This window comes from Ctenopharyngodon idella, chromosome 12, assembly GCF_019924925.1.
Source record: "Ctenopharyngodon idella isolate HZGC_01 chromosome 12, HZGC01, whole genome shotgun sequence".
Lineage (NCBI taxonomy): Eukaryota > Metazoa > Chordata > Actinopteri > Cypriniformes > Xenocyprididae > Ctenopharyngodon > Ctenopharyngodon idella.
The window spans coordinates 29,907,334-29,935,165 of NC_067231.1; the positions used below are offsets into that span (position 1 = coordinate 29,907,334).

The window sequence follows — 27,832 nt, forward strand, 5'->3', positions numbered from 1 at the left end:
TTTGCTTTTTTTTTTCTCTGATAACAGATAAAAAATAAGTGATAATTTGGAATGGCATACCACTCGATTGATTTTGACATTTTGTTAATATTTTAAATCAAATTTTATTTTAATTTTAGTTGAAGTTTTTATAATTTGTTGCGTTTTTGTCATTTTTATTAGTTTATTTTTATTAGGTTTAGTTTAAGTTATTTTAATACTACAGCTTAATGAAAATGAGAAATAAAATAAGTTGGGTTTTTATATTTTATTTTATTTTAGTTAATTTAATTTCAAGTAATGATTTTTAGTTTTATTGATATACTATTATAGTTTTTGTTAATATTTTGAATTAGTTTTTTTTTAGTTTAGCTACTTTTGCTTTGTTTTTGTCATTTTTATTAAGTTTTACTTTAGTTTTAGTTATTTTAATACACTGAAAACCATTCCTTTAAGATCCTACTAAAAATCACTCACAGTTTCAGCAGGCAATAAACAAACACACTCCTGTTACCAAAGATTTTTAATGGAGACCGCCATTATGAAAGTCTTCATCATGAAAAACGCTCATTTATAAAACAAACATCACAGTTACTGCAGCCTTCAAATGTTAAAAAAAGAACAGAGTGAATAAACTATACAAGCAAATGCACGTCAAATAATCACCCGAGCTACACGTGACATAAAAAGAGTCCTGTTAAATTAAAAATAGGTTAATAATAGATGTGAGATACCTGCTGCACGGAAAGAGAAAATTACCACAAATCACATTAATAAAGAAGAAAAACAGCATCCACAGCTGAGACATGATGAATATTCATGCAACATCTGGTCATTTCATGTTTTCAGTTCCTCACAGTGTGTTTGAGTGGATTTGAACTGTTGAATAGCGTCGGTCAAGAACAGTTGAAACCCAACATGGACGTCCTGGTGAGTGATGAACACGAGTGTTTCTCAGATGAACTCTCCTCTGAACGGAAGCCCGTGGCGGTTCTGCTGTTGCCAGCGGTGACGGAGACGGCAGAGGGTTGAGTCTCTCAGGTCCTCAAACTCAGAGAAGCCCAACTGATTCAACAGCTCATAAACTCCAGCCTGAGACGCCACCTGAACACAAAACACACACACACACACACACACACACACACACAATTCAATGAACGTTCATTCATTTTTGCACCAGATTGTGTCGTTCCTCTTCCTGTCATTCAATTCAAATGTGGCCAATTCTGACACACAAAGACAAATCTTAAAATCGTAACGGTGCTTGACCCGGCTCTCGTTGGGGCCGGTGAACTGGTGACATCTGGTCATGACGGGGTGAAGGAGCGGCAGAAACACACAGTGTAAAGCAGCACAGCAGGACGGGTTTACTTTAGCTCTGTTGACACAAGCAGAAACTGAGCTAATAAACTAGCTGAAAAAAGTCAAGGACACAGAATGAAAGAAGAAACTACAGGAGTCACAACACAGTCTGAACCGCTGAACCTATCCATCCCTCTATCCATCCATCCATCCATCCACTCACCCACCTATCTACCTACCTATCCATCCATCCATCCATCCATCTATCTATCCATCTATCCATCCATCTATCCATCCCTCTATCCATCCATCCATCCATCCATCCACTCACCCACCTATCTACCTACCTATCTACCTACCTATCCATCCATCCATCCATCCATCCATCCATCTATCCATCTCTAATCATCCATCTGTCTTGTCTGTCTGTCTGTCTATCCATCCATCCATCCATCCATCTCTATCTATCCATCCATCCATCCATCCATCTATCCATCTCTAATCATCCATCTGTCTTGTCTGTCTGTCTGTCTATCCATCCATCCATCCATCTCTATCTATCCATCCATCCATATCCATCCATCTATCCAGCTATCCATTTATCCATCTCTAATCATCCATCTGTCCATCTATTTCTCAATTTATCCATCCATTCAATCAATTTATCCATTCATCCATCCATCCGTTCATCCATCCATCCTGTCTATATATCTATCCATCCATTTTGTCTATCTGTCTATATATCTATCCATCCATTTTGTCTGTCTATCCATCCATCCATCCATCTCGTCTGTCTATCCGTCTGTCCATCCATCCATCCTGTCTGTCCATCTATCTATCCATCCATCATCCAGCCATCCATCCAACCATTTATCCATCCATCCATCATGCATCAATCAATTTATCCACCCATCCATCCACTCAACCATCCATTTATCCATCCATCTATCTTGTCTATATATCTATCCATCCATTTTGTCTGTCTATCCATCCATCCATCCATCCATCCGTTTATCCATCCATCCATCCATCTTGTCTATATCTCTATCCATCCATTTTGTGTATCTGTCTATCCATCCATCCATCTTGTCTATCTATCTATCCGTCCATCCATCCATCCGTCCATCCTGTCTGTCCATCTATCTGTTTATCCATCCATCATCCATTTATCCATCCATTTATCCATCCATCCATCCATCCATTTATCATCCATCCATCAGCCATTTATCCATCCATTTATCCATCCGCCCATCCAACTAGCAACTGCCTAGTAACTCCCTAGCAACCATGCAAAGCACCATACCAATGGCTTAGTATAATATAAGCTTCAAACTTTAAAATTTCAATTTGTATTAAACTTTGTCAAATCAACATTCACAGTTAGTTTTGACAAACTTTCCTTTTCCAGTCACACATGGTTAGTATCTGTGGTTGTTGTCATTCTGAGAGCTGTAGTTGTGGTCTTGTGGATCATCTGGCCTGTTTCAAGGGAAACCCAATCACAAATGAGAGTTTATGCTGAGACGCACAGCTGGATTCAGGTATTAAACACTCGAGGTACCCATAGTTCCCTGCATCAGGTGCCAATGGGATCTGGACCGACTCCCACCGGCAGCTATAAAAATAACAAACACTGGGCACAAAGAGGAAAGAGCGCAGACAAACACTCGACTGCAGTAAAACGACAGAGAACGCAGATGTTATGAGTGCAGAACACCATCCATCATCCTCTGCTGCTCTTTAGTGAGAGAAATCCTGACAAACACACCATATTAGCAGCTGTAAATCTCCTGACAGACACACACAGTGATACAGTGAGAATATCACCTCAAACACCGATCACATGACCTTAAAGGAGCAGTTCACCAAATAAAGTCATTGTAGCGAAATGCGTTCCTCAGTTTGGGTTGAAGGGATTTTATAAAACAGACTGAACTCGAGTTTATCAACAGTCTTTTAGACTTTATATAAGACAATTGCTCATAATTTACTACTTAAATTGAGCCAAAATGTGACTTTCATCCAGTTCCAGATCTCCCCATCCACACAAAGTCGTGCTAAAATCACAAATGTAGTGCGTTTTCACAGAGATCGCTCCGTGTTTTTATAATGCAGGAATGTCTTCAATACGGTTCATTCCACTTCAAAGATCCAGAGCTGAATCTGCCGCTCACAACACGCGCTTCACTGCAAACTGGATCAACACAGGCTTTAAACACCATTCAATGAGTTACAAAACAAAATGAGGAAAAATAATCCATATGCTCTTGAAAACATTTAAAGAGGACCTATTCTGCTTTTTTCCATGTTCATCTTTCTTTTGAGCATGAAAAACTTCCTCTAAAGTCCCTCCAGCAGGAGTTATTCTCTGTTTCTGAACTCCCTGAAACGCCTCTATTGTAGTCTTGAGTTTTCTTCTAGGAACGAACACGTCACATTTAAATAATTCCCATCCAAAATAAAGGGGCGGGGCCTGGTTGAGTTAGTTAGTAGTGTGTTCAAACTGGCGGTTATGGTAAGGGGCGGGACACGTTTAAATAGGCTTCGAATCTTCCGCCATCGTCTTGTCAGTCAGCTCCTCACTCTTGTGATGAATGAAATCTGGCTCCTGCTGCTGATCTGTGCTGCGACTCTTGTTCGGCTCAAACACATTTCCCAAACACGCTCGAAGCGCTTGACCAATCACAACACACTGCTCCAGCTGACCAATCAGAGCACATTGTGCTTTTCAGAAGGAGGGGCTTCATAGAGACAGGAACTAAACAGAGCGTTACTGACAGACTGGGAAGAGAGGAGCTGCAACAATGGAGGATATGAGGAAAATAATCAACATTCAAGCATGAAAACCTGTTCTAGTAGAGCCTAAAAACAACATCAAGACATCAAAAGCATAACATGGCCTCTTTAAGAACAAAAAATTACTAAAATGACTCAAAATCAAATAATAAATACGTAAAGAACCATCAAACTTTAAGAACCACTGAATTCATCCAAAGCGACTTACAAATGATCAAGAGTTCAACACAAGCTATTAATCTTGAGGAGAATGACATGACGACACACCGAGAGACTCCAGATGAAAAGCTCCTGTTATCGGTCAGCCGTCCACGCTGGAATGAGACTTTGTCTCTTATCGCTGCGCGGCACATTGGCTCTTATCTGAAGAACTGAAAGAAGTAAATGGACTGAGAAGACCCTCTCCACACTCACACTTCATCAGGGTTTACAGTCTTTTTTTTGTAATCAATTAAAAAACAGTTATATCACCTGCACCGACTAGAATAGAATCAAACCAATTCATTGACGTGATTTAAACAAAATTAAAAAATATATAATAATTTCATTAGGTCATTAAATAAGATGTTGTATAATATTCAATATAGAAAATGTTCAATATATTGTCCATCCCAACTTGTGGCTGTCGGTTTTAAGCATCATTGAGAATGATAAATTATTATAGTTTTTTATTAATATTTTGAATTAGATTTTATTTTTACATTTTCTGTTTTCATTTTAATTTTAGTTAAAGTTAATAATTTTGTTGTGTTATTTTTATTTGTTTCTTTTTATACTTTTTAAATATATTTTTATTTTAGTTTTAGTTATTTTAAAACATCAATTTGAAGGTGCAGTATGTAGGATTTCTGTCCACTAGAGGTCGCTAGAGGCCTATTCAAAACAAAGGCGTAGCTTGATGATGCCAAGTTTGAGCGCGGAATCTTGGGACATGTGGTCTTCACCTCAACGGACGGTGCAAAAGAATAGGGATAGGACTCGGGAAGAAATCATGTTCATGGATGCAATTATTAACGTTACTGTAGTATGAAGCAGAGCAGGACCGAGTGTTGTGGGATCTGAACGAGGCCGCTGGAGCAATTGTGCAACACACGGCGCGAGCAGTGGAACTTTTATTATGCCACAGTCACCGGCACCGCTTCCGCTTTTCTGGTCATGAGTATGAGGTAACGCAGCTCTGTTTATCATATTAGATACATTTGAGTGTGTTGAAAATGATGTTATAACGTTACTCTGTGCGTTCGCTCAGCGGCTGCTATGAGACACTGTTACACACTGCAGTAAGATAGATCGATTTGAGAATATCATATTAAATGCTGGATGGCTTGTGTTGATAAATGGCATGCAATTCATTTTAAAATGTATTGTATGATGGAGAAAATGTTGTATTACTGTTACTAAAAATAAAGCTGCATCTGATTATGCTATGTTAGCTACTTGACAAAATAGTGTTTTTCTCTGAGGCATGGTAAAGCATGGTACTCGCAAAAAAAAAAAAAAAAAAAAAAAAATCAAGAAAATTAGATTTAAACAAGACTAAACGTGTTGAGCTATATAACAATAATTCGTTTTCTGTCTATAAATATATCAAAACAGTTGTTCCCTTGTCTATAAAAACATGTAATATATTAAAGCGTCTTTGGTGTTTCCATGGTTTCTACAAAACAAAACCGGAAACCGAGTGTAACGCGGGTATGACGCAATTGACAGTTGACTCCTTACACGTCCCGGAGCCTTGGTTAAAATTGCAATTTTCTCACGATTTACAAATTGTTGGAAACATTTGGGATATTGTAAGTACTCAAGTGAACAAAATATATAACACTGACCTAGTGGTTTTTGGATATTTTACTGCAAAAATCTTACATATTGCACCTTTAATTAAATAATAATTAGAAATGTTGCCTTGGAAATTATATTAAATAAAATAAAAAAAACGTTTTTAATATTGTAGTTTTATACAAAAAGTTTTATATTTTAGTTTCAGTTAAAGTTAACAAAAGTTTTTTAGTTTTAGTTAATTATAATAAACCTTGACCATAATTATTTAAATTATTTAAATGATTAATCCCGGAAGAAATCTCAAGACTAGACCATAATTTAAAAGTAAATTATTATTAAAAAATATTTTAATTATTTCTACATGCATACAATATACCTTCTGACTTACACAGTATACAAGGGTTTTCTTTATTTGTATTATATATATTTTTCCTTTTATTATATATTAGATTTCCTGTGTTAATCTACAGTATGTTGATGTTGTATTTAACCTAGAATATTCCTTTCATATGTGCTGGACTCTCGGTTATAGTCACATCAACGGGGTCAGAATCCAGACTGCGATTATCGATTGGACATGGAGTTAGGGTAGAAATCAGGCCGGATGTTCGCTTGTGACATGTCAGTGATGTTGACTGATGAGTTAATCAGAGATTATTCTAGGTTAGTTTAGTTCAACTGAACATGTTTCTCTACTGCTAAAGATGGTTGGTTCATCTGAACCAAAACACACTGCGAAACAAAACCAAACTAAAGACATGGCCTCTTTCAATGCTTCATCAGTCGCTGAACTGCAGGACTGTAAGAGTATAGAAAGGCATCAGGGAAAAGCGCACTGTTCCGCGCAGGGGGGAAACACTCATTTGTTTGGAATGGCAGTAAATTCCAGACTTTACCGTGAGCCACAGCTGGCCTCAACACACACACACAAGCAGAAAACAGCACACAGACCTCGCGAAACCCGACGTGTGAAGCAGCGGTCTCAGTGATGCTAGAATAAGCTTGTAAATTCCAGGGTACGCTTCCAAATGAAGCGATGGCTACGGCTCGACAAGCACAAATTCACACGGGAGAAGAGGATCCATCACAAAACATTCAAGAGCAGCTTCTCAGACAGCTCAAACAGCTGGACAAATGCACACAATGCATGAAAACTGAATCATCTCACTGAATCATTGTTTATGAGTTAACATTTTAACTTCACAGAGGTTTGTGATGGACTTTCAAAATCAAGTTTAAAGTTGATGGGAGATGAACACTAGGATTGGTGATAACATTTACAGCATTTATTGCAAATTTGCTGAATCATTTGCTCTGCATTTGAGGTTGTTCATGGATAAAATAAAATATAATACAATAAAAAACAGCAATTAAGAGGCCAAGCACCACAGAGGCAGAATGAGGAGTAACTGCAAAAATGACTAAAGACATTTGGAGATGACTAAGCAAAATGGTTGAAAGCCCATAAATAAAATCACATGTAATGTGACATAACTGCTTATTACTTTTGACCAATAGATGGCACTGACACCAAATGAATCTAGCTTGGTCAATGCTGGGTGACAATTACAAACAATTTGGTGTCAGTAGGTGTGTTCAACTTGATTTTATGCCATCAAATTTGTTGATGCGGTATACGAAAATGGTTTTGTCTATCGACACAAAATCCTTAACTTTTGCCGGCATAGCCTGAAGATGATCTGACTTAATTTTGGTGAAAATCGGACAAACGGTCTAGGAGGAGTATGAAAAAGTAAGTTTTTAAAGAAAATCAAAATGGCGGACAGGAAGTTCGGCAAAATCAGTATCTATGTTCCTAGCATGACCCAAGGAATCTATTAAGAACAGTTTCATTACAATAGGCAAAAGGAATCAAAAGCTATCAGCAATTTTTTTAAATTTCATAATTTTTGACCACAAGGTGGCGCTGTCTCTAGTACCTTCAGGGCATGGTGCCGATACAGAGAGGCACATACAGAGTTTCGTTACTATACACCAATGTAATCGTATAGGATTTTATAACAAAATTCAAAATGACCAACGCCAAATGTATCATTCAACTCGGCATGCTGCACTGAATTTTGTTATTTTTGGCCAAACCGCAAAAATAGCTATTTTTCATATCTCCTGACCACTAGATGGCACTGTGGCGAAACTGTGCAGGTACAGTCAGGTCATGGTTGTCATAAACACCAAGTTGAGTCTGAATACGCTAAAGCATTGCGGAGATACAGTCTTGTGTTCATTTTGGCGTGCTCTTCGTTCGCGAGTTATTTGAGAATGGTTTGACGAATCATTCTTTTATTTTTTTGTCGGCATGTTCAGAAGATGATCTGGTTAAATTTTTGTGAAAATCTGAGCAATGATCTAGGAGTTCGAAAAAGTAGTTTTAATAGGAATTTTGTTTCTAGCTCTTACAGTTCAAAAGTTAACAAACGTAGATGTAAATTTGGACAGGTGGTGGCACTAGAGGGATTGAGTTAGAGACTTCAAATTTCCTGTGGTTAATGTTCAGACTGTCCTCTATCTGTGTGCCAAATTTCACCACATGATGATGAAATCAGCTGAAATTATGGTGCAAATGCACTGTGGACTTGCTTATCAAAACCAGTGTTAATTTTCGTTGACAAATAATATTCGTTAGGGAGGGACGAGCTGGGAAGAGATCCAGTCAGAACTGATGTCCTGCACTGTAGATATGCACATGTGAACAGTAACGTGCGGATCTACCTGGCGGGACATAAGTTGGCATACGCTTGCTGCATTGTTCAAAAATGTAAACATCTGGAAGAAAGAAGAGCAGACATATGGACAGATCTGAAAAAGCGTGACGACTCTCAGACGTCAAAGGACGAGTACTGAATCAAGCTGTCTTTCATGTCTTTTCACTCTTGAAAGGACAAATACACACTAAATTATGTCAAAATGACAGTTTTGGCGAGTATTCAAGTAAACACTGTCATTTATGTCTTAAGTGAACGTAAACACTGAATATCGGAAGTGTATCAGTGTATTGGATCCGTGCATTCGGCTTTAAAGTGACAGCAGCCTAATCACTCAGTGCTGACTGAATAACTTTAATAGCTTTAATAAAGATTAATCTATATTTAACTTATAAAAATAAATATGTCTGCTTGAAAGAATGAAGAATGTTTTATGCAAGTTGTTATAAAGAATGCATATATCATTAATTAAAAAGACCATGTTCTTGTTTCTTTATGAGAAGTGATTTTATTTATTTTTAAGATAGAGACGTTATATGTCACTGCAGTTAAATGTCACTGTGTCTGTATCGCATTTTCAAACCTTAATATCTTTAATATTAGCAAGTTAATAGATCTTTTTTCCAGGAGTTTCTAATGAGGTTTTAGAGAAATGCTTATCTGATGCGTTACAATTTAACTGCGTTACCATTTTGTTTATTTAAACGGGGAAAAGTTATGGAGCGCCACAAGGTTCTGTGTTAGGCCCTCTGCTATTTTCAATATATATGCTGCCACTTGGTAATATTATAAGAAAACATGGATTTAGTTTTCACTGCTATGCTGATGATACTCCGTTACATATTTCATTATGATTTCTGGCGGGACACATGGGGTTAATGATGAACACAAATGATCCGATCTCACCTGTAGCATCCACTGGCTGAAGGAGCGCTGCCAGGAGTCTCTCTTCTCCAGGTGCAGGTACGTGTTGAAGAGGATCAGGTACATGTAGCGCTCCAGATACAGCAAACTCTTCAGAGACAGCGCCTGGATCTCCGTCTCACATTTAGAGCTCTTGATCTGTCAGACAGACACAAATGAGAGCCATAAAGGACCAACATTCAAGTGAACACCTGATGGAATGTAAGTGCACTTTAAATCGAGTAGAATTGAAAAGGAGTACTGGAGTAATAATTTATTATCTGTACTTTTGCTCAAGTACTTGAGGAATACAGATCAGCGTCTGGGTAAATAAAACTCTTAACGATGATTAAACAGTCATATAAAGTTACGCTGATCTGCTTTAATTATGCATAAGAAAAAAAAAAACCCGCTGCCAGTCTCATTTATTATAATGTGTAAAATGTGTCTCACCGGGACGAGAACTAAAGCTGAACAAGAACAATTCAGGTTGTTTTTTTAAAAAATAAATTAAACTGGCTGACTGCATAATTCTGCACGTTTCACAATGAGCTCAGCGTGAGTAATTTATTCAGGCGACGGGAGATTAATTAGCTGCAATATTTAGTCTTTACTCAAACTGCTCTCACAAAAGAAACTGCAGAGCATATTACAGGCACAGCCAGAGACCAAACACATTATAACAGCCAATTAATTCAATTTAGAAAGCTCAAGTCTTACACTTTTAGTGCTATATAAAGCCTTCTGTAATAAATAAAGATAATTAAACAATTTTCATGGTAATTTAGCTTTAGCTTCACTAGTGTTGTACTTTCAGTGTTATAAACTCTGTTCTGAACATCGATTCTCTACCACCAGATGCACAGCAGGGTTAAATTAGGACAGAACGCTCTGGAAACAAATCGATCACAATTGTTTATCAATCCAATCCATGTATGATTCATTACAGTCTTTGTTTGATTCAGTATGCACAATCAATCTCTCTCTCTCTTCACCTTGCTCTCCATTTTAGTGCATGCAATAAATAAAAAGAAACCATATGCACAGATGGAAGCGCTGGCGTTCACATGCTTGTTTCGGGCCTGGTTTCTCTGTTGAAGGATTTTGACAAACACATGCAGACACATTTCACCTGAGACACGACAGATATATTAGATAATGATAACATACAAATCAATATTCGATCCAAAAACAAACTGAGAGAAATAATACTCTGTAATCCTGAACGTGTTCATGTTCTGTCATCTGTTGGGCTCAAATCAGCGGATTTTGAGAAACGTCTGAAATAATCAAAGATAAAGCTATTAAAGGCAGATGTTTGTTTGGCTTCATGATCTGAACATCCTCCCAACAGTTAAATCACTGCAGCAGAGCTGCTGAATAATAAATCAAACACTCATGTGATTTAGATGACCGCTGACTAGAATGACGGCTCTAATCTGAATAGTGAAAGTAAACGTCATTGTTCTATTAATCATGAACTCGTTTAGCATGTGCAGCGTCACATGATCCTTCAGAAATATGCTGATTTGCTGCTCAAGAAACATTTATTATTATTATCAATGTTGAAAACAGTTCTTTGATGAATAGAAAGTTCAAAAATCAGCATTTATCTGAAATACAAAGCTTTCGTAACATTATACACTACCGTTCAAAAGTGTAGAATCAGTAAGAATTTATTTATTTATTTATTTCTGGAAAGAAATTAATACTTTTATTCAGCAAGGATGCATTACATTAATCAAAAGTGACAGTAAAGACATTTATTTCAAATAAATGCTGTTCTTTTGAACTTTCTACCCATCAAAGAATCCTGAAAAAAAAAAAAAGAAATATTGTACACAACTGTTTTCAACATTGATAATAATCATAAATGTTTCTTGAGCAGCAAATCATCATATTAGAATGATTTCTGAAGGATCATGTGACACTGAAGACTGGAGTAATGCTGAAAATTCAGCTTTGATCACTGGATATAAATTACACTTTACTATATATTCACATAGAAAATAGCTACTTTAAATTGTAAAAATATTTCACAATATTAATGTTTTTAATGTATTTTTAATCAAATAAATGCAGCTTTGGTGAGAAGAGACTTCTTTTAAAATAGAAGTATATTTATCGATCCCAAACTTTTGAACAGCATATACACAGTATTTAATATTATAATGAAAAATATAATATACAAATCTTAAAAAAAAAAAAAAAAAAAAAAAAAAAAAACACTATCAGGATCAAATGGAAAAAAAATAACTTTTTTTTATTTTTTTTTATCTATAATTAATGTGTGTATATGTATATTCTAAATGAAACACACACACACACATATATACACACACACACATATATATACACATATATATCATTACTCCAGTCTTCAGTGTCACATGACCCTTCAGAAATCATTCTAATATGATGATTTGCTGCTCAAGAAGCATTTATATACTTAAACTAATTATTGAGATATGAGAACGGTTTATAAAACAAAAATAATAACCCACATCACATTTAACCTCTAGACCTCTTAGCACACACACATCTACTGAACAAGAGCATCAATCTGCATGATGTGAGAAGAGAACAGCACATCTGTGTCACACACACATCCACTCCTGACTTGTTGTAATGACTGGAGAGATTTTCACAGTCAGTAATGATCTCGGTACAGTGAGCCGTCTGTCTGTCTGACGCTGGCTTATAACAGCTTCACGACGGAGTGCGACAGGTTACGAACAGAGCGCCTGCTTCAGTCTGCGATGGAGAGCGGGTCAAGAGCTCCAGCGCATTCTAATGAAGCATCAGCGAGATCAGCGGAGCCCCGGAGAGCTGCTTCAGCTGGCAGAAGAGACGTCTCCTCAGCCTCATTAATCACTGAGAGGCTTTAGAGACCACTATTGATGTGCCTTTAAGTAGACGCACAGAAGATGGAGTTCATCATTACTATTACAGGCACGAGGTGATGCAGTTACGATCCGCCCGCATGAACAACACAGTTCTGCCATGTCTAATAATGATGGGAAACATTTGAGTGATTTAGGAGGATGACCAAGCTGCTTTTTCTCAAATCTAAAAAAAGTTATTGCATGACTTTTTGACTATTGAAAAACTTATAGAATATAATACACTGTTCACATGGACTTCTGTGGTAATATTTTATCATATGGCATGGCAAAAGAAAAACAGACTTATTTTGTGTTCCTAGAAAGAAGAAAAAGTACAGTTTTGTGCGATGGAGACGGTATTTAAATTTTTGGGTTGCAATCCTATTAAAGGTGAACCGTTCAGTGTTATATATATATATATATATATATATATATATATATATATATATATATTTTAGATAGATAGATACACAGATACACACACACACACACACACACACATATGTGCAGTATATATATGTACACAATATATACACACATATTACTGCTGTCAATAGATTTAAAAAAAATAATCACACAATTTTGCATGACTAATCGCGATTAATCGCACTTATCCTAAAATTAAGCATACCTCGTTTAACATTTATTTTGTCATTTGCAATAAATCATAATTAATCACAATTTTGCGTGACTAATCACAATTAATCACATACTTATGCTGAAATTAAGCATACGTCTTGTTTAACACATTTGTCACCATTTACAATAGATTAAAAAATTTAAAAATCACACCATTTTGCGTGACTAATCGTGATTAATTGCATACTTATCGTGAAATTAAGCATACATCTTGTTTAACACATTTATTTTGTCATCATTTGCTATATCCAACAAAGTAAACTATCAAATCAAAGGGTGATTCTCACAAAGATAGAGAGAGAGATATATATATATATATATATATATATATATATATATATATATATACACACATACATACACACACACACACACACACACACACCTTGTAAAGTGAAGAAAAAAAATGAAAAGTCAAAAGAAACTCCAGGAACTCAAGGAAACTTGAGGGTTCAAATGCTCCTCAGCCAATCAGATACGCCGTACCTTACAGGAACAGATAGCGGGATGCTAGGACTCTCCAGGGTGACAAAGAATTTATGAATGAGAAGGTCAGAGTGTGAAGCTGACCCCCTGGAGGTGAAAGGTCATGGGGAAGACTTCACATTGAAAAGGGACCTGATGTTAACTTCACAAACTCGAACCCAGACACTTCACTTCATCACCCTCCGAGCCTCTCAGCCGACAACATCAGCTCATCGGAACTTTTACACAGTTCTGGATTAAAAACATTAAGGAAAAACACAGATTCACCTCAACAACTATAAAGAGGTGGTGAGCTTTATATTAGTCTCAGTCTTATTCATACTGCATGGAAAATGGCAACTTGCAATAAAGGCTACAGTTATGTACACAATAGTGTGATTATTTCCAGGATTTACTTATTTTACAGCCATTTGGTTGCAATTCACTTGCATCCCGACAACAGGACCAGACTGATAGCCTTAAGTTCGGCTACACAAGGCAACATGTTAACATGAGTATCAAGTCCTCAATGTTTACCGCATCAGTGTGCGGTCTGAATTATAATGTGCATTTTATCAGTCCTCACCTCTCTGCTCAAGAGTATTAAAGTTTTCCTGTACATTACAGGGCAGATACGAGATAAACGGCCTCGCTGAGGGAGGGAAGCGCTGCTGGAGGACATGAAAACGTGATTAGGATCTCAGTGAGGACGCGGAGACTGTTCACCCACACATGAGCAGAGACGCTGAACAAGAGGATGAATTAAAAAAAAAAAAAAAAAACACTAGCAGCATCAAATCGAATGGAAAAAAATACCTGAATAAAAAAAAGAGGGTGAGGGTGAATTGCTTTTCAAAACAATAAAAATAAAATACAAAAAAATAAAAAAAATACAAAAAATAAAATTCAATAAAAATAAAATAAATACAAAAAATAAATAAAATAAAATAAAATAAAAACGGAATACTATAAAATGCAATACAATGCAATAAAATACCAAATAAAATGCAATAAAATAATAAAATAAAATGCAATAAAATAAAATAAGCCCATAAAAAGTTTGACACCTCTGGGTTTACATTAGTCTATGATCATTATAATTAGCTTTAAATTGTCATCAAAATTAGCTTTTCGAAACAATAAAATGCAATAAAAATAAAATCCAATAAAATACAAAAAAATAAATTAAATTAAATAAAAACACAATAAATAAATAAAATAAAATTAAATTAAAAATACAAATTACAAATAAATACAATGCAATGCAATAAAATAGCCCCCCAAAAATATAAAAAAAAAAAAATTAATAAAAAATAAATAAAATGAAACATGCCCATAAAAAGTGCCCTCTACATAAAATGAGTTTGGCAACTTTAAATGGACATTATAACATGGACATTATAATCAGCTTTGCAAAAAAAAAACAAAAAAACAAAAAACAAAAATTAAATAAAAATTAGATTTAACAATAAAATGCAATTATTTTTAATTATTAAAATTAAATTAAATTAAATTAAATTAAAATCAGCACATAAAAAGTGCCCTCTACATAAAAGGAGTTTGGCGACCCTGAGTTTTCATTAGTCTACGGTCATTATAATAAGCTTAACATAAAACAAAAGACTACGATACGTCCTCAATTCGATGTGCGAGTTCATTCCTGCACCATCACTACCAGCTGTGCCCTGCACTCCCAAGAGCCTGTGAATACTGAGGGGACGGGAGCCTCAAACACACAGTCTGGATCATGATAGGACTAACGCCTGGAAGACATGTGTAAAGAATAGAATCTCCACACACACACACACACACACACACACACACACACACACACACACACCCTGAAAGCGCCGCTGCACGTGGCGGGAAACACATTCCTTCCATTCCAGAAAGAAAAAATGTGCACGGAGATCTGGCGCATTAACTGGAAGAAGAGATGATGAACATTTTAATAGCACTTTCCCAGTTACCTCACTGAATCTCATGCCGCGGAGAAAAATACAGCACGATTATGTCATGATTTATACATTTCCACTCCAGCACTGCAGCTCACAGACACAACAGCCAGAAAAATGAATTCAGTCACTCAAAAACGGAATTCCATCGGCTGGAATGCTGATAATCCGGACGGGAAGCAACTCCAGTCAGTCAGACAGACATGCAGGTGCCTTCCCGTCTTATTTCCTGATATAAATGAAAGCTCAGCGCAGAGCTACTGTAACAGATTCACCGTCTTCAACAAAAAGTGTTTCAGATGTGTTCAAAGTTTGGGGTCGGTCAGATTTTTTAATGTTTTTGAAAGAGTCTTTTCTGCTCACCAAAGCTGCTTTATTTGATTAAAAATACTGCAAAAATAGCTAAATATTTTTAAAATTTAAAACAGCTGTTTTCTATGTGAATATATAGTAAAGTGTAATTTATTCCTGTGATCAAAGCTGAATTTTCAGCATCATTACTCCAGTCTTCAGTCACATGATCCTTCAGAAATCATTCTAATATGCCCATAAAAAGTGCCCTCTACATAAAATGAGTTTGAAAACTCTGGGTTCACAGTCTATGGTGACTATAATTAGCTTTAAATGGACATTATAATTAGCTTTGCAAAAATAAATAAATAAAACAAAAATAAAGATCTGATTAAACAATAAAATGCAATTATTTTTAATTATTATATAATTATTAAAAATGTAAATTATATATATATATATATATATATATATATATATATATATATATATATATATATATATAAATATTATATTTATATATATAAAAAATGTAAAAAATAAAATAAAATAAAATGACCCCAAAATTTGGGGTCGGACAAATGTATTAATGTCTTTGAAGTATGTCTCTTCTGCTCACCAAGGCTGCATTTATTTGATCAAAAATACTGCAAAAATAGTGAAATATTTTTACAATTTAAAATATCTGTTTTCTATGTGAATATATAGTAAACTGTAATTTATTCCTGTGATCAAAGCTGAATTTTCAGCATCATTACTCCAGTCTTCAGTGTCACATGATCCTTCAGAAATCATTCTAATATGATGATTTGCTGCTCAAATAAATATTTCTGATTATTATCAATGTTGAAAACAGTTAATATTTTTGTGGAAACTGTTATACATTTTGTTTCTCAGAATAGAGTATTTTGTAATATTACAAATGTCTTCACTGCCACTTTTGATCAATTTAATGCGTCCTTGTTGGATAAAAGCACAGGTGAAGCTGAACTGTCGAATGTTCAATCGTCTGAGGACAGTAATGGCACTCAATGCACAACATGCTGTGAATCTGAACAATGAGACCGAACAAACCTGAGGCTGTAATGTGGAAACCGTGCGTGTTCGTGATGCGGAAGAGGCACTTTATTGACGCTCGGAGACGTGCTCACATTAAAAAGGTAGAAAAGAAGCCAATTATCAGCACACGAAACATCGTGATGGCCCTGATGTGAAGATGTTATTAGTCACAATGATTTCTCGTGAAAGATCTGAACAAACGGAGCTTTATTTGGCCGCAGGGCTCGTTTAGATCGGGAGGGTTAGCGAGATTGATTTCTCCGAGAACACAGTAAACACATCACACATCTGGTTCGATAACACACACAAACTACAGCTTCCATCAGGACTGTTTCTGGAGCGACGGACGGACATATGCTGCCAATTACAACACCGTCGAGGGTCCCGAACCAATGAATCCTCTATTGTACTCCATGCGTTGAAGACGCTTGATTCAAGCATCATGTTGAAGAAAAAACAAAACTCTGGGTTCAAGGAGAGAGAATGTTAGCATTAACTCCTGATGAACCTCCTGACACCTTTAATTTCCTGCCGGAGCTTCAGAAAGCAAAACAGAGCCATCTATATGAAGCTTTAAAGATGAAGTACGCCGTGTTTTGAACTTCAGATTTGTCATTTCATGTTAAAACGCTTTCTGTGTCAGCCGAACACTACATTATGAGACAGAGCGGTGGAAGTGTGAGCGTGTGCGGCCTGCTCTCTTTAAATCAAAGCGCTGTGAACGTGAGCCAAACGGCAGCACGCAAATCACAATCATATGTCAGCTGTTTGGACCCTCTCTCTTTCCGTAGAGGAGGACCTGAAAGTGTGTGTGTGTGTCTGAGATTTCTTAATGACTTTAGCAGACTCCAGAGCACCTCCACATGGATTTTCCAACCACAAATACAAACGTGACGCAAACAGACAGCCAGAAACCATTGAGAGAGAGACACAACTGCAGCACACAATCAGAGCTCTGTGCCGCCTAATGACTTACACACAACATGTATGTAGACACACACACACACACACACACACACATTACACACAAACTACATGCAGACACATGCACACACACACGTATATGTGGTTTACGGGTCTCTCCATAGGCGTAATGGTTTTTATACTGTACAAACTGTACATTCTCTCTCCCTACACTACCCCTAAACCTACCCATCACACAAAACTGTCTGCATTTAAAAAAAAAAAAAAAAAAAAACACTGTTTAGTATGTTTTTTAAGCCATTTGGTTTACGAGAACACATTTGTGTCCTCATAACTCATAAACCATGTATACAAGAACACACACACACACACACACAACATGCACGCACACAGACACACACACACACACACACACACACACACACACACACACCAGGCACACACACACACACACCATGCATACACAGACACACACACATCATGAATGCATACAGATACACACACACAATGCACGCACACAGACACACACATCATGAATGCATACAGACACACACACACACACACACACACACACACACCATGCATGCATACAGACACACACACACACACACATCATGCATGCATACAGACACACACACATCATGCATGCATACAGACACAGACACACACATCATGCATGCATACAGACACACACACACACCCGATGCATGCACATAGACACACACAACACATGCACAAACACACACATCATGCATACAGACAGACACACACACACACGCACGCAGTCACACACACATCATGCATGCATACAGACACAGACACACACACACGCATGCACAGACACACACAACATGCGCACACACACACACACAAACAAACACACAGCCATGTAATCCCCTTTTTTTCCTTAGTTTCCAACAAATAATGATGATGATGATGATGATGTAATTCATATTATTATTATTATTATTAAAATATAATAAAAAACAATATAAATATATCTATAAATGATTTTAATGGCTTTGAAAGTTTCTTCTGCTCACCAGTGCTGCATTTATTTGATCAAAAACAGTAAAACAATTCAAAGTAACTGTTTTCTATGTGAAAATATAGTAAACTATAATTTATTCCTGTGATCAAAGCTGAATTTTCAGCATCATTATTCCAGTCTTCAGTGTCACATGACACTTCAGAAATCATTCTTCATTGCTCCTCAAGAAACATTTATGATTATTATCAATGTTGATATGTTATCAATGCTTCATATTTTTGTGGAAACCATGATACATTTTTGTTCAGGACTCTATGATGAATAGAAAGTTCACAAGAACTGCATTTATTGGAAATAGAAATCTTTTGTACTGACAGTATAAACATCTAAGTTGTATAGTTCTCTGCCATCCCACAGAATCATATTCACTAATAAAGATCTACAAATGAGAGCGTCCAGCAATCAATAGTAATAAAAGCGAGCTGTGTGTGTTGATCTGTGTGAAGAACAATGACTGTGTGTGAGGAGTTAATTAAATCTGTAATTATCACTGACGGGAAGAGCTGAGAGTCCGATCGACTGATTCTGAGAACTCACACAAGCACGCTTGCCTATTAAAAAAAACATTTTCATCTTCAATCATCCGTCACATGAGCTGACAAACACGTTTCAGCAACAACAATAAAGATATTTCCAATAATAGTTTACTTTGTTTTAATAATAATTATTATTAAAAGAATAAAACATTAATGAAAATATTAATGTTAATGTTTTTAATTAATACAGTCAAAGACATGTTTCAACAACAATATTAATACTTTATCTAACAATAATAATTAATATTATTATTGCCATTAATAATAAAAATATTTTTTTCCCCCATTAATACCACTACTAATTATTATTAAAAGAAAAACATTAATATTAATATTTTTGAATTACTATTTTAATTAATATATCAAGGACACATTTCAACAACAATATTACTACTTTTTAGAAATAATAACAAACAATAATAGTAGTTATTATTATTAAAGGAATAAAACTAATGAAAATGCGACATGATTCTAAACAAGCATTCAAACTTTTATGGAGATTGGACTATAGGTGGCGCTATTACTGTTAAAAAGCTTTATAAACCATATATTTTCAATAGTAAATTGTCTGTTTTGGCTGAAAATGGTCTGTTCCTTCTATGATTTAAGTGGGTACATGCTTGCTAAATAAAAGTTAATATCTTTTTATGCATATGTGCTTAAAGCCTTAAATGCTTGAACCCCGATAAATTCTGCTTGCAGCTTTAATTATTAATATTTTTGGAATTTACTATTATAATTAATACTGTCAAGGACAGTCTCCCTCTTAAAGTTGAAGCGTGTCATTTCAAAAAATTTTCCCAGTTTAATAATATTAACAGTAGGTAAACATTTGCAGGTTGACTTCATGAAGCAGTTTTTGACCTGCAACCACTTACAATCACAGCAGCATCATGGTGGACAGATGTGCACACGTTTCTTACAAAAAAAGGTAAAAATCAACTCAGAAATTCACTTCATCTTCAAAGTCAGAAAGAGTTCGACCTGTTTGTTCTAAGCAGATTACAAGTGAAAAGCACCTGCAGTAACACAGTAAGATTAATCGTCAGATTCAAGATGTGCCGGTGGTTTATACACACACACACACACAAAATGAGTCCCTGAAAGAGAAAAATGAATAGTTAACACATAACACAGCTCTGGAGAAGTCAGATCAGTTCAGAGCGTGACTGCAGACGTGACAGACGGAGAAACTCTGCAGAGCAAAGGGGCAAAATCCATCAGGCTGAGGGTGATAAAACCACCGCTGCACTCTCATTAGTGTCACTTCCAGCTGTGGGGCGTCCTGAACAATACACCATAAAATATGGTGCGCCCTCAACACCCTGATCTATCGCACATGACCTGCCGCTCATCCGTCTGTCACAACCAAAGGTCACATGAGTTTCATTCAAACCGATTCCATCCAGAGGAAAACACATCAATGCAGCACATGCCTCCATCATGCATGCCTTAATATGTGGGATAAAACTATTAAATTCACAACTTTTAAAGATGTAAATCATTATTTTAATCCTTACTAGGGCTGTCAAGTGATTACATTTTTTTAATTACACAATGTGGGGATTAATTAATCGAATTAATCGCACATCAAATTTGGTTGAGAAATCACCCCTAAAAGATAAAGTCACTATTGTGTTAAATGAGAAAAGCGTCAAATAGACATTACAAAAAACATTTTTTTATTTGATTCAACAGAATTTATTACACAAACTTTTATCGGGTTTTATTAATTTTTTTTTAAATGAAATGATACTCTAAATAAGAAACTAAAACTGCCAGTAGGTGGCGGTAAATGTCTAAACGAGCAAGTCATCGAGTCATTCATTCATTCATTCGATTTGTTCAAACTGCTGATTTATTCGGGAATGAAGTAAATGGCTCTCTTTATGAATGAGTCATTGAATCATTGATTCACCCGATTGTTTCGCTCAAAACACGGATTCATTCAGAAGCGAAGACGCACAACAGTTCTGCTCTGGCTTTACAGGTAATATTTTCATTGGCAAAACTGAGCAAAAGCAGACAATAGTGTGTCTAAAATATAACACAATATTAACTTCTTATTCATTGAACTGCTGTATAAAATCAGTAACACATTTGCCCCATAACTAATAATCGACAGAACCTAATCTTTACATTTTTATTGTTTTAGTTTTATTTTATCTCAATAGCACAAGTGAATATGGGGCAAATTTCAAATTAAACAATTTACTACAAAAACCTATTCACGTTATTTCAAGTTATGATTCGCGGAGCTGCAGAGCAGGAATGATCCACCTGACGCTCGTCTGCACCTGTTTATGTCCAGAGAGCTTCATGTCCGCTCAGGGCCGAGCAGAACACAGCCAAAGTAAATATTAGCAGCGTCTGAGAGGAGAAATGTTGACTTTACTCTCTCTCTCTCTGATGCTCTCCAGCGAACAGTATCCCACAGTGCTTTGTTTCTGTGTTGTTTCTGCCATTCAACATCAGTCCAGAACTCTCAAAAATCCTCTGACACAAAAATGGCATGACACACGAACAGGTTATGATTCAGTATTAAAGTGCCAATATTATGCTATTTAAATTCTTCTAAATCTTGTTTAGAGTCTCCAACAATAGTTTTACTTTCATCCAAAGTTAAAACACTTATCCACTGCAGCATCAGCTCTTTTCTCGCAGTGTCTGAAAAGGTTCAATAAAGGATTCGTTCTCTTTAAACCCCGCCTTTCTGAGAGCCTCCTCTGCTCTGACTGGTCAGATGGCTCAGTCGGTTATGATTGGTCGGAAACCAAACGCTCATTAGCATATCTGAATTTCAGCTCTTCCTCAGCACTTGATTCGCAGTGATACGTACAGTAACGATGGTGTCGGTTTTACCGTATCAATCAAAGTGCAGTGTAGTGTCAAAAATATTTATTTTTCGATACTGAAAAATCTGAAACATGTCCAATACTCATTTTCCGCAGAATAGATACACGATAACAGCTGCGATTTGTCACTCACTCACTTCTCCGACAGCGAGTTGACACACAATCCCACCTCGTTTCATTTGCTCCGGATGAATATTGAATATTTTTGAGGAATATTTTTTGTGCTCACGCCCAAAGTGCGCCACATAAAGCTTTCTCTCAGTACTAAATTAAGTTCTTTTGCGCTGCTTATTGAACTTAAACAGTAAAATACACACCAAGTAATGTCAAAATGCTGGTCTTGTTGAGTATTCACGTAAACCTAGTCAATTATGTTTTAAGTGAACGTAAACATTCGAGAAAGAAAACGCATGTGTAACAGTATAATGGATCCGTGCGTCAGGTTTTAAAGTGACAGCAGCCTAATACACCTGCTGCCAAATTATGAGATATTATTAAAAATATGGCAGTTTTTCCTCATGGTATCAATGTCAAAATTGTGGCCAGTGAAAATGCTGAGTGGCTAGTAACTTTGGAAAACCACTAGCCACAGTGGCTAATGAGCAAAAAAGTTAAAGGGGACCTATAATGCCCCTTTTCACAAGATGTAATATAAGTCTCTGGTGTCTCCAGAATGTGTCTGTGAAGTTTCACCTCAAAATCCCCCACAGATCATTTATTATAGCTTGTCAAATTTGCCCATAGTAAAAACATGCCGTTTTGGTTTGTGCCCCTTTAAATGCAAATGAGCTGCTGCTCCCCGCCCCCTTTCCAGAAGAGGGCGGAGCTTTAACAGCTCATGCTTCGGTTGCTCAACAACAACAAAGCTGGAGAATCTCACACAGCCAAAATGAGGATTGTCAGTAACGGTGTTCAGCCTTACATTGTTCAAACCGGAGTCGACACTGATGGAGAGACTCAGGAAGAAGTTACAACTTTTAGATGTTTCTGAAAGGTTAGTGGATAAATTTATGTAGTTGCTGTGGAGTTGATTCAACTCATCCACTAGCATGTGCCGTCATGTTAATCTTTTGTGCAAATCCAACGTTGAATTTACACACATGCAACAACATTCAATAAAAGATGCACAATAAAACCGAGCTGGTTTAATCTCACTCTGCATGTGTGCATTTAGACGGATGGTTCTAATTGTTCTAGTCAAATGATTTTGGCTGCCGGCGCTCATCCCTCCCCTCCACACACACACACGCTTTCCGTCAGGATCTTTTTGCGTGGTGGTCTCCCCCAAATTCCTCCCGTCTGGATCCGCTCCATCCCTCCCTCTCGGTGACGTCGACTACCTTTCCTCTCAAAAGCCACTCTCAACATTCTCTTCTTTCTGCAAATATTTTCCACACCGCCGTCCAAACCATGAGGGCCTTTCTTTAGGCACTGATTTACATTTCCTTCACTTTTTACTGGAATATTTCATTGGCTGCTGGGTTTGCCTCACTATAGGATTTGGCTCCGGTGTTGGACAGGAACCTGAAACCAGAATCAGGCAATATGCACAGAACAAAATAGACTTTCGATTCAAATTATTATAACTTTTATTTTGTAATGTTGTCTTTGTCAGTGATGAGACGAGACCTGTAATTCATCAGCATTTCAAAGTTAGGCTTGATAAAAGGTGTAATTTTGTGACATTAATGTTGTGATGAAATGGAAGTAGCAGATTTTTTTCCTTCCACACTATTGTGATAAAGCCCTGAACAATGCTTATTAGATGACAGAGAAACAATCAGGAGTTATTTCACAATTTTTTTTGTTAAGGAAATTAATACTTTTATTCACCAAGGATGCATTAAATTGATTAAAAGTGACAGTAAATGGTTTTACATTGTTACAAAAACACCTATTTCATATAAATGCTGTTCTTTTAACGGCTCAAATGTGCTGCGTAACACGAGAATGAACCTCGTTGGTTCTTGCAGAAGCTCAAACGTGCTGCGTAACACGAGAATGAACCTCATTGGTTCTTGAAGAAGCTCAAACGTGCTGCGTAACACGAGAATGAACCTCGTTGGTTCTTGAAGAAGCTCAAACGTGCTGCATAACACGAGAATGAACCTCATTGGTTCTTGCAGAAGCTCAAACGTGCTGCGTAACACGAGAATGAACCTCATTGGTTCTTGATGAAGCTCAAACGTGCTGCATAACACGAGAATGAACCTCATTGGTTCTTGATGAAGCTCAAACGTGCTGCGTAACACGAGAATGAACCTCATTGGTTCTTGCTGAAGCTCAAACGTGCTGCGTAACATGAGAATGAACCTCATTGGTTCTTGCTGAAGCTCAAACGTGCTGCGTAACACGAGAATGAACCTCATTGGTTCTAGAAGAAGCTCAAACGTGCTGCGTAACATGAGAATGAACCTCATTGGTTCTTGCTGAAGCTCAAACGTGCTGCGTAACACGAGAATGAACCTCATTGGATCTCGTTGAAGCTCAAACGTGCTGCGTAACACGAGAATGAACCTCATTGGTTCTTGCTGAAGCTCAAACGTGCTGCGTAACACGAGAATGAACCTCATTGGTTCTTGCTGAAGCTCAAACGTGCTGCGTAACACGAGAATGAACCTCATTGGTTCTTGCTGAAGCTCAAACATGCTGCGTAACACGAGAATGAACCTCATTGGTTCTTGCTGAAGCTCAAACGTGCTGCGTAACACGAGAATGAACCTCATTGGTTCTTGCTGAAGCTCAAACGTGCTGCGTAACACGAGAATGAACCTCATTGGTTCTTGCTGAAGCTCAAACGTGCTGCGTAACACGAGAATGAACCTCATTGGTTCTTGCTGAAGCTCAAACATGCTGCGTAACACGAGAATGAACCTCATTGGTTCTTGCAGAAGCTCAAACGTGCTGCGTAACATGAGAATGAACCTCATTGGTTCTTGATGAAGCTCAAACGTGCTGCATAACACGAGAATGAACCTCATTGGTTCTTGCAGAAGCTCAAACGTGCTGCGTAACACGAGAATGAACCTCATTGGTTCTTGAGGAAGCTCAAACGTGCTGCATAACATGAGAATGAACCTCATTGGTTCTTGCTAAAGCTCAAACGTGCTGCGTAACACGAGAATGAACCTCATTGGTTCTTGATGAAGCTCAAACGTGCTGCATAACACGAGAATGAACCTCGTTGGTTCTTGCTGAAGCTCAAATGTGCTGCGTAACACGAGAATGAACCTCGTTGGTTCTTGCTAAAGCTCAAACGTGCTGCGTAACACGAGAATGAACCTCATTGGTTCTTGCTGAAGCTCAAATGTGCTGCGTAACACGAGAATGAACCTCGTTGGTTCTTGCTGAAGCTCAAATGTGCTGCGTAACACGAGAATGAACCTCATTGGTTCTTGATGAAGCTCAAACGTGCTGCATAACACGAGAATGAACCTCGTTGGTTCTTGCTGAAGCTCAAATGTGCTGCGTAACACGAGCATGAACCTCATTGGTTCTCACACGTCAAGCAAACATGCTTGAGCTTCTGTTTACCACAACTGATGCAAGTTGATGAATGTTTAATTGTGAATAAAAGCCTAAATTCAATCTGTTCTTCATAAGTGATCTTCAGAAAATTTGGACTAAACCACTCAATTCATATGGATCAGTTTTACGAAATTTTGAAGCATCAAAGTGGTAGTTACGTAGACTCAACGGAGGGACAAAAAAAATCTTACAAAAGAAAGTTTATTGTTTCAATTAAATCTATTATAGCTTTTCCAAAACTTTTTTTGCATTGGCAATGGAAAACCATGAATAAAAGTGGTTGTGTCAGGTTTCAGACAGACGAGAGCTGTAATTCACCAGACGAGCTCCGACACACATTATACAGACAGACGTGATATGAAGCGGTGACAGTGAAATTATTAGACTCGTGTGTGACGCACTTGTCAAACCTGTCTGAACTTTTGCACTGTAATAAACTAAACTGCTTAAGAAGTGAAGCTGATGTCAATGGTGCATTGTGGGATGTTGGATAGATAGGAGGAGATGAAGAGGTCGGAGTATGTGATCACAACAAGTTTCTTATCAGACAATCAAAGATAAACAGCCAGTAAACGTATCAAAAACAGCTGTACTATTACAGTTCCCTTTCATGTACGCATGCATGAAGTTTATTTGTTTATGTTTGAACTCTGAGATCAAACGGATGGAAATTTTATATGCATTTCAAATACATGCATCTTAAATTTAGGCTTAAATATTTTGTCGAGTGTGTGATGATTTCCTACTGCGCACAAATCGCTCTAGTTATCTAAACCTGGAGCTGAGCGAAAGCAACAAAGAGACAAGTGAAAGAATGAGGCGACAGAAGAGAGGGATTAGTGTTCGGTAGCGAAGGGAAAAACAAATCCCTGGGCTCTCCTGCGGGATCTCAGAGGGGATGAGGGCCACTTTAGGAAGCTGAGCTGCAGTTCAGTTACTGTAATGACTGAACGGAGAAGGGAAAGAAAAAAAGCCAGCGGCTCGGGACAATGTGATCCATTGAGAGCAGATGGAGACGTGCTCGAGTAGCTCTCGCTGCACAAACCTGCATTGATTGGCGAGTCGCCCCTCTGAGCTTTACATAAGAGCGGACACTCGAACCGCCGAGTGACGCCTGCGACAGACCTGACCCACAAACACAATTACACACACGCACAACAACAGAACACGCTTGTAGTCGCTCGCGTCTGTCAGTCATTAGGGTTTCACAGCTGACTGCAGATCTTAATGCACGTGGAAAAGTTTGGATAAAACGCCTCCTTCATTCTCAAACGAACATTAGAGGGTTTTTCCCAGAATCCTTCTAATGAAATCAAGGAGACTCTTGACATGTATGCTGCGTGTTTAGATAGAGACTGAAGGTGATTAGCGTCTGATTATGGGGTAATTCTCTGAATCTATTGATGGAGTGTCTCTCTGGAAGAGATGTACTGCCCTCTACAGGACACTCAGAGGCGACAAGAATAAACACAATGCTGCCAAAAGCTATTAGCAGGCAAGAGTTTGGACACAAACGCATGTAAGAATAATAGTAAAGCAATGCAAACTGTGAAGTAGCTGGAAATGATGTAGTGATAAAAATGAAAACTCGTTCATTAACCAACTTCATGAGGTGATGTTAAACGCTATTGGAACATGAGTGTAGATATTTTATTTAGAATAAAATATTTTGTTTTTATTTTATTCAAAATAAAATAAAGCCATAATAAATTAACAAATAAAAAATAAATAAAAATAAAATACAATTTAGAACATGTATTTGGAATAAAGTAAAAATATTTTAGAAGATTTTAGATGCTTTATTTGACCTAAAAAACAAACAAACTATAATAAGTAATAGAAAAGAAAAAGAAAAAAGAAAAGAAAATTAATTTAAAGCATATTTAGAATAAAATTATTTTAGATTTATTTTATTTAATCTAATATAAAAACTATAATAAATAAAATAAAACAAAATAAATACAGCATATATTTAGAATAAAAATGAAATATTTAGATTTATTTTATTTAAAATAAAACCAAAATAATTAAAAACTCAATTTAGAACATATTAAAAATAAAATAAAATGATTTTAGATTTCAGTTTATTTATTTGATCTAAATAAATAAATAAATATAGATAAAACTAAAACAAAAATAAATTAGAGCATATATTTAAA

General features: G+C 36.7%; 2 protein-coding genes across 6 annotated transcripts in view; both read right to left on the reverse strand.

Moving 5' to 3' along the window:
* Positions 1-484: 484 nt before the first annotated feature.
* The window catches only part of pald1a (phosphatase domain containing paladin 1a), a 67,320-nt gene continuing 39,972 nt past the window's right edge, over positions 485-27,832 (reverse strand). For all 4 annotated transcript variants that reach the window (XM_051915354.1, XM_051915355.1, XM_051915353.1 and 1 more), the window contains exons 19-20: positions 9,489-9,644; positions 485-1,083 (exon numbers count right to left, since the gene is read on the reverse strand). In XM_051915354.1, coding sequence (XP_051771314.1) covers positions 934-1,083; positions 9,489-9,644 — 306 coding nt within the window. In that variant the 3' untranslated portion in view covers positions 485-933. The remainder of the gene's footprint in view (positions 1,084-9,488; positions 9,645-27,832) is intronic.
* Positions 19,609-27,461, reverse strand: LOC127524047 (uncharacterized). 2 transcript variants are annotated; one of them, XM_051915359.1, is made up of 2 exons: positions 24,765-27,461; positions 19,609-24,560 (listed from the first exon to the last, which is right to left on the reverse strand). In XM_051915359.1, exons 1-2 carry the CDS (start codon positions 25,226-25,228, stop codon positions 24,020-24,022), a joined length of 1,005 nt encoding a protein of 334 aa, XP_051771319.1. In that variant the 5' UTR covers positions 25,229-27,461; the 3' UTR covers positions 19,609-24,019. The 2 variants fall into 2 exon arrangements, with proteins under 2 accessions (XP_051771319.1, XP_051771318.1); XM_051915358.1 differs by having other exon boundaries at positions 19,609-24,305; positions 24,357-27,461.

Bases quoted from the DNA above. Each gene is read 5' to 3' on its own strand.
- LOC127524047 (XM_051915358.1), bottom strand. From the start codon at position 25,228: ATGAGGTTCATTCTCATGTTATGCAGCACGTTTGAGCTTCCTCAAGAA. The intron at 24,306-24,356 runs GTTCATTCTCGT...AGAACCAATGAG, and splicing joins CTTCATCAAGAACCAATGAG to GTTCATTCTCGTGTTACGCA.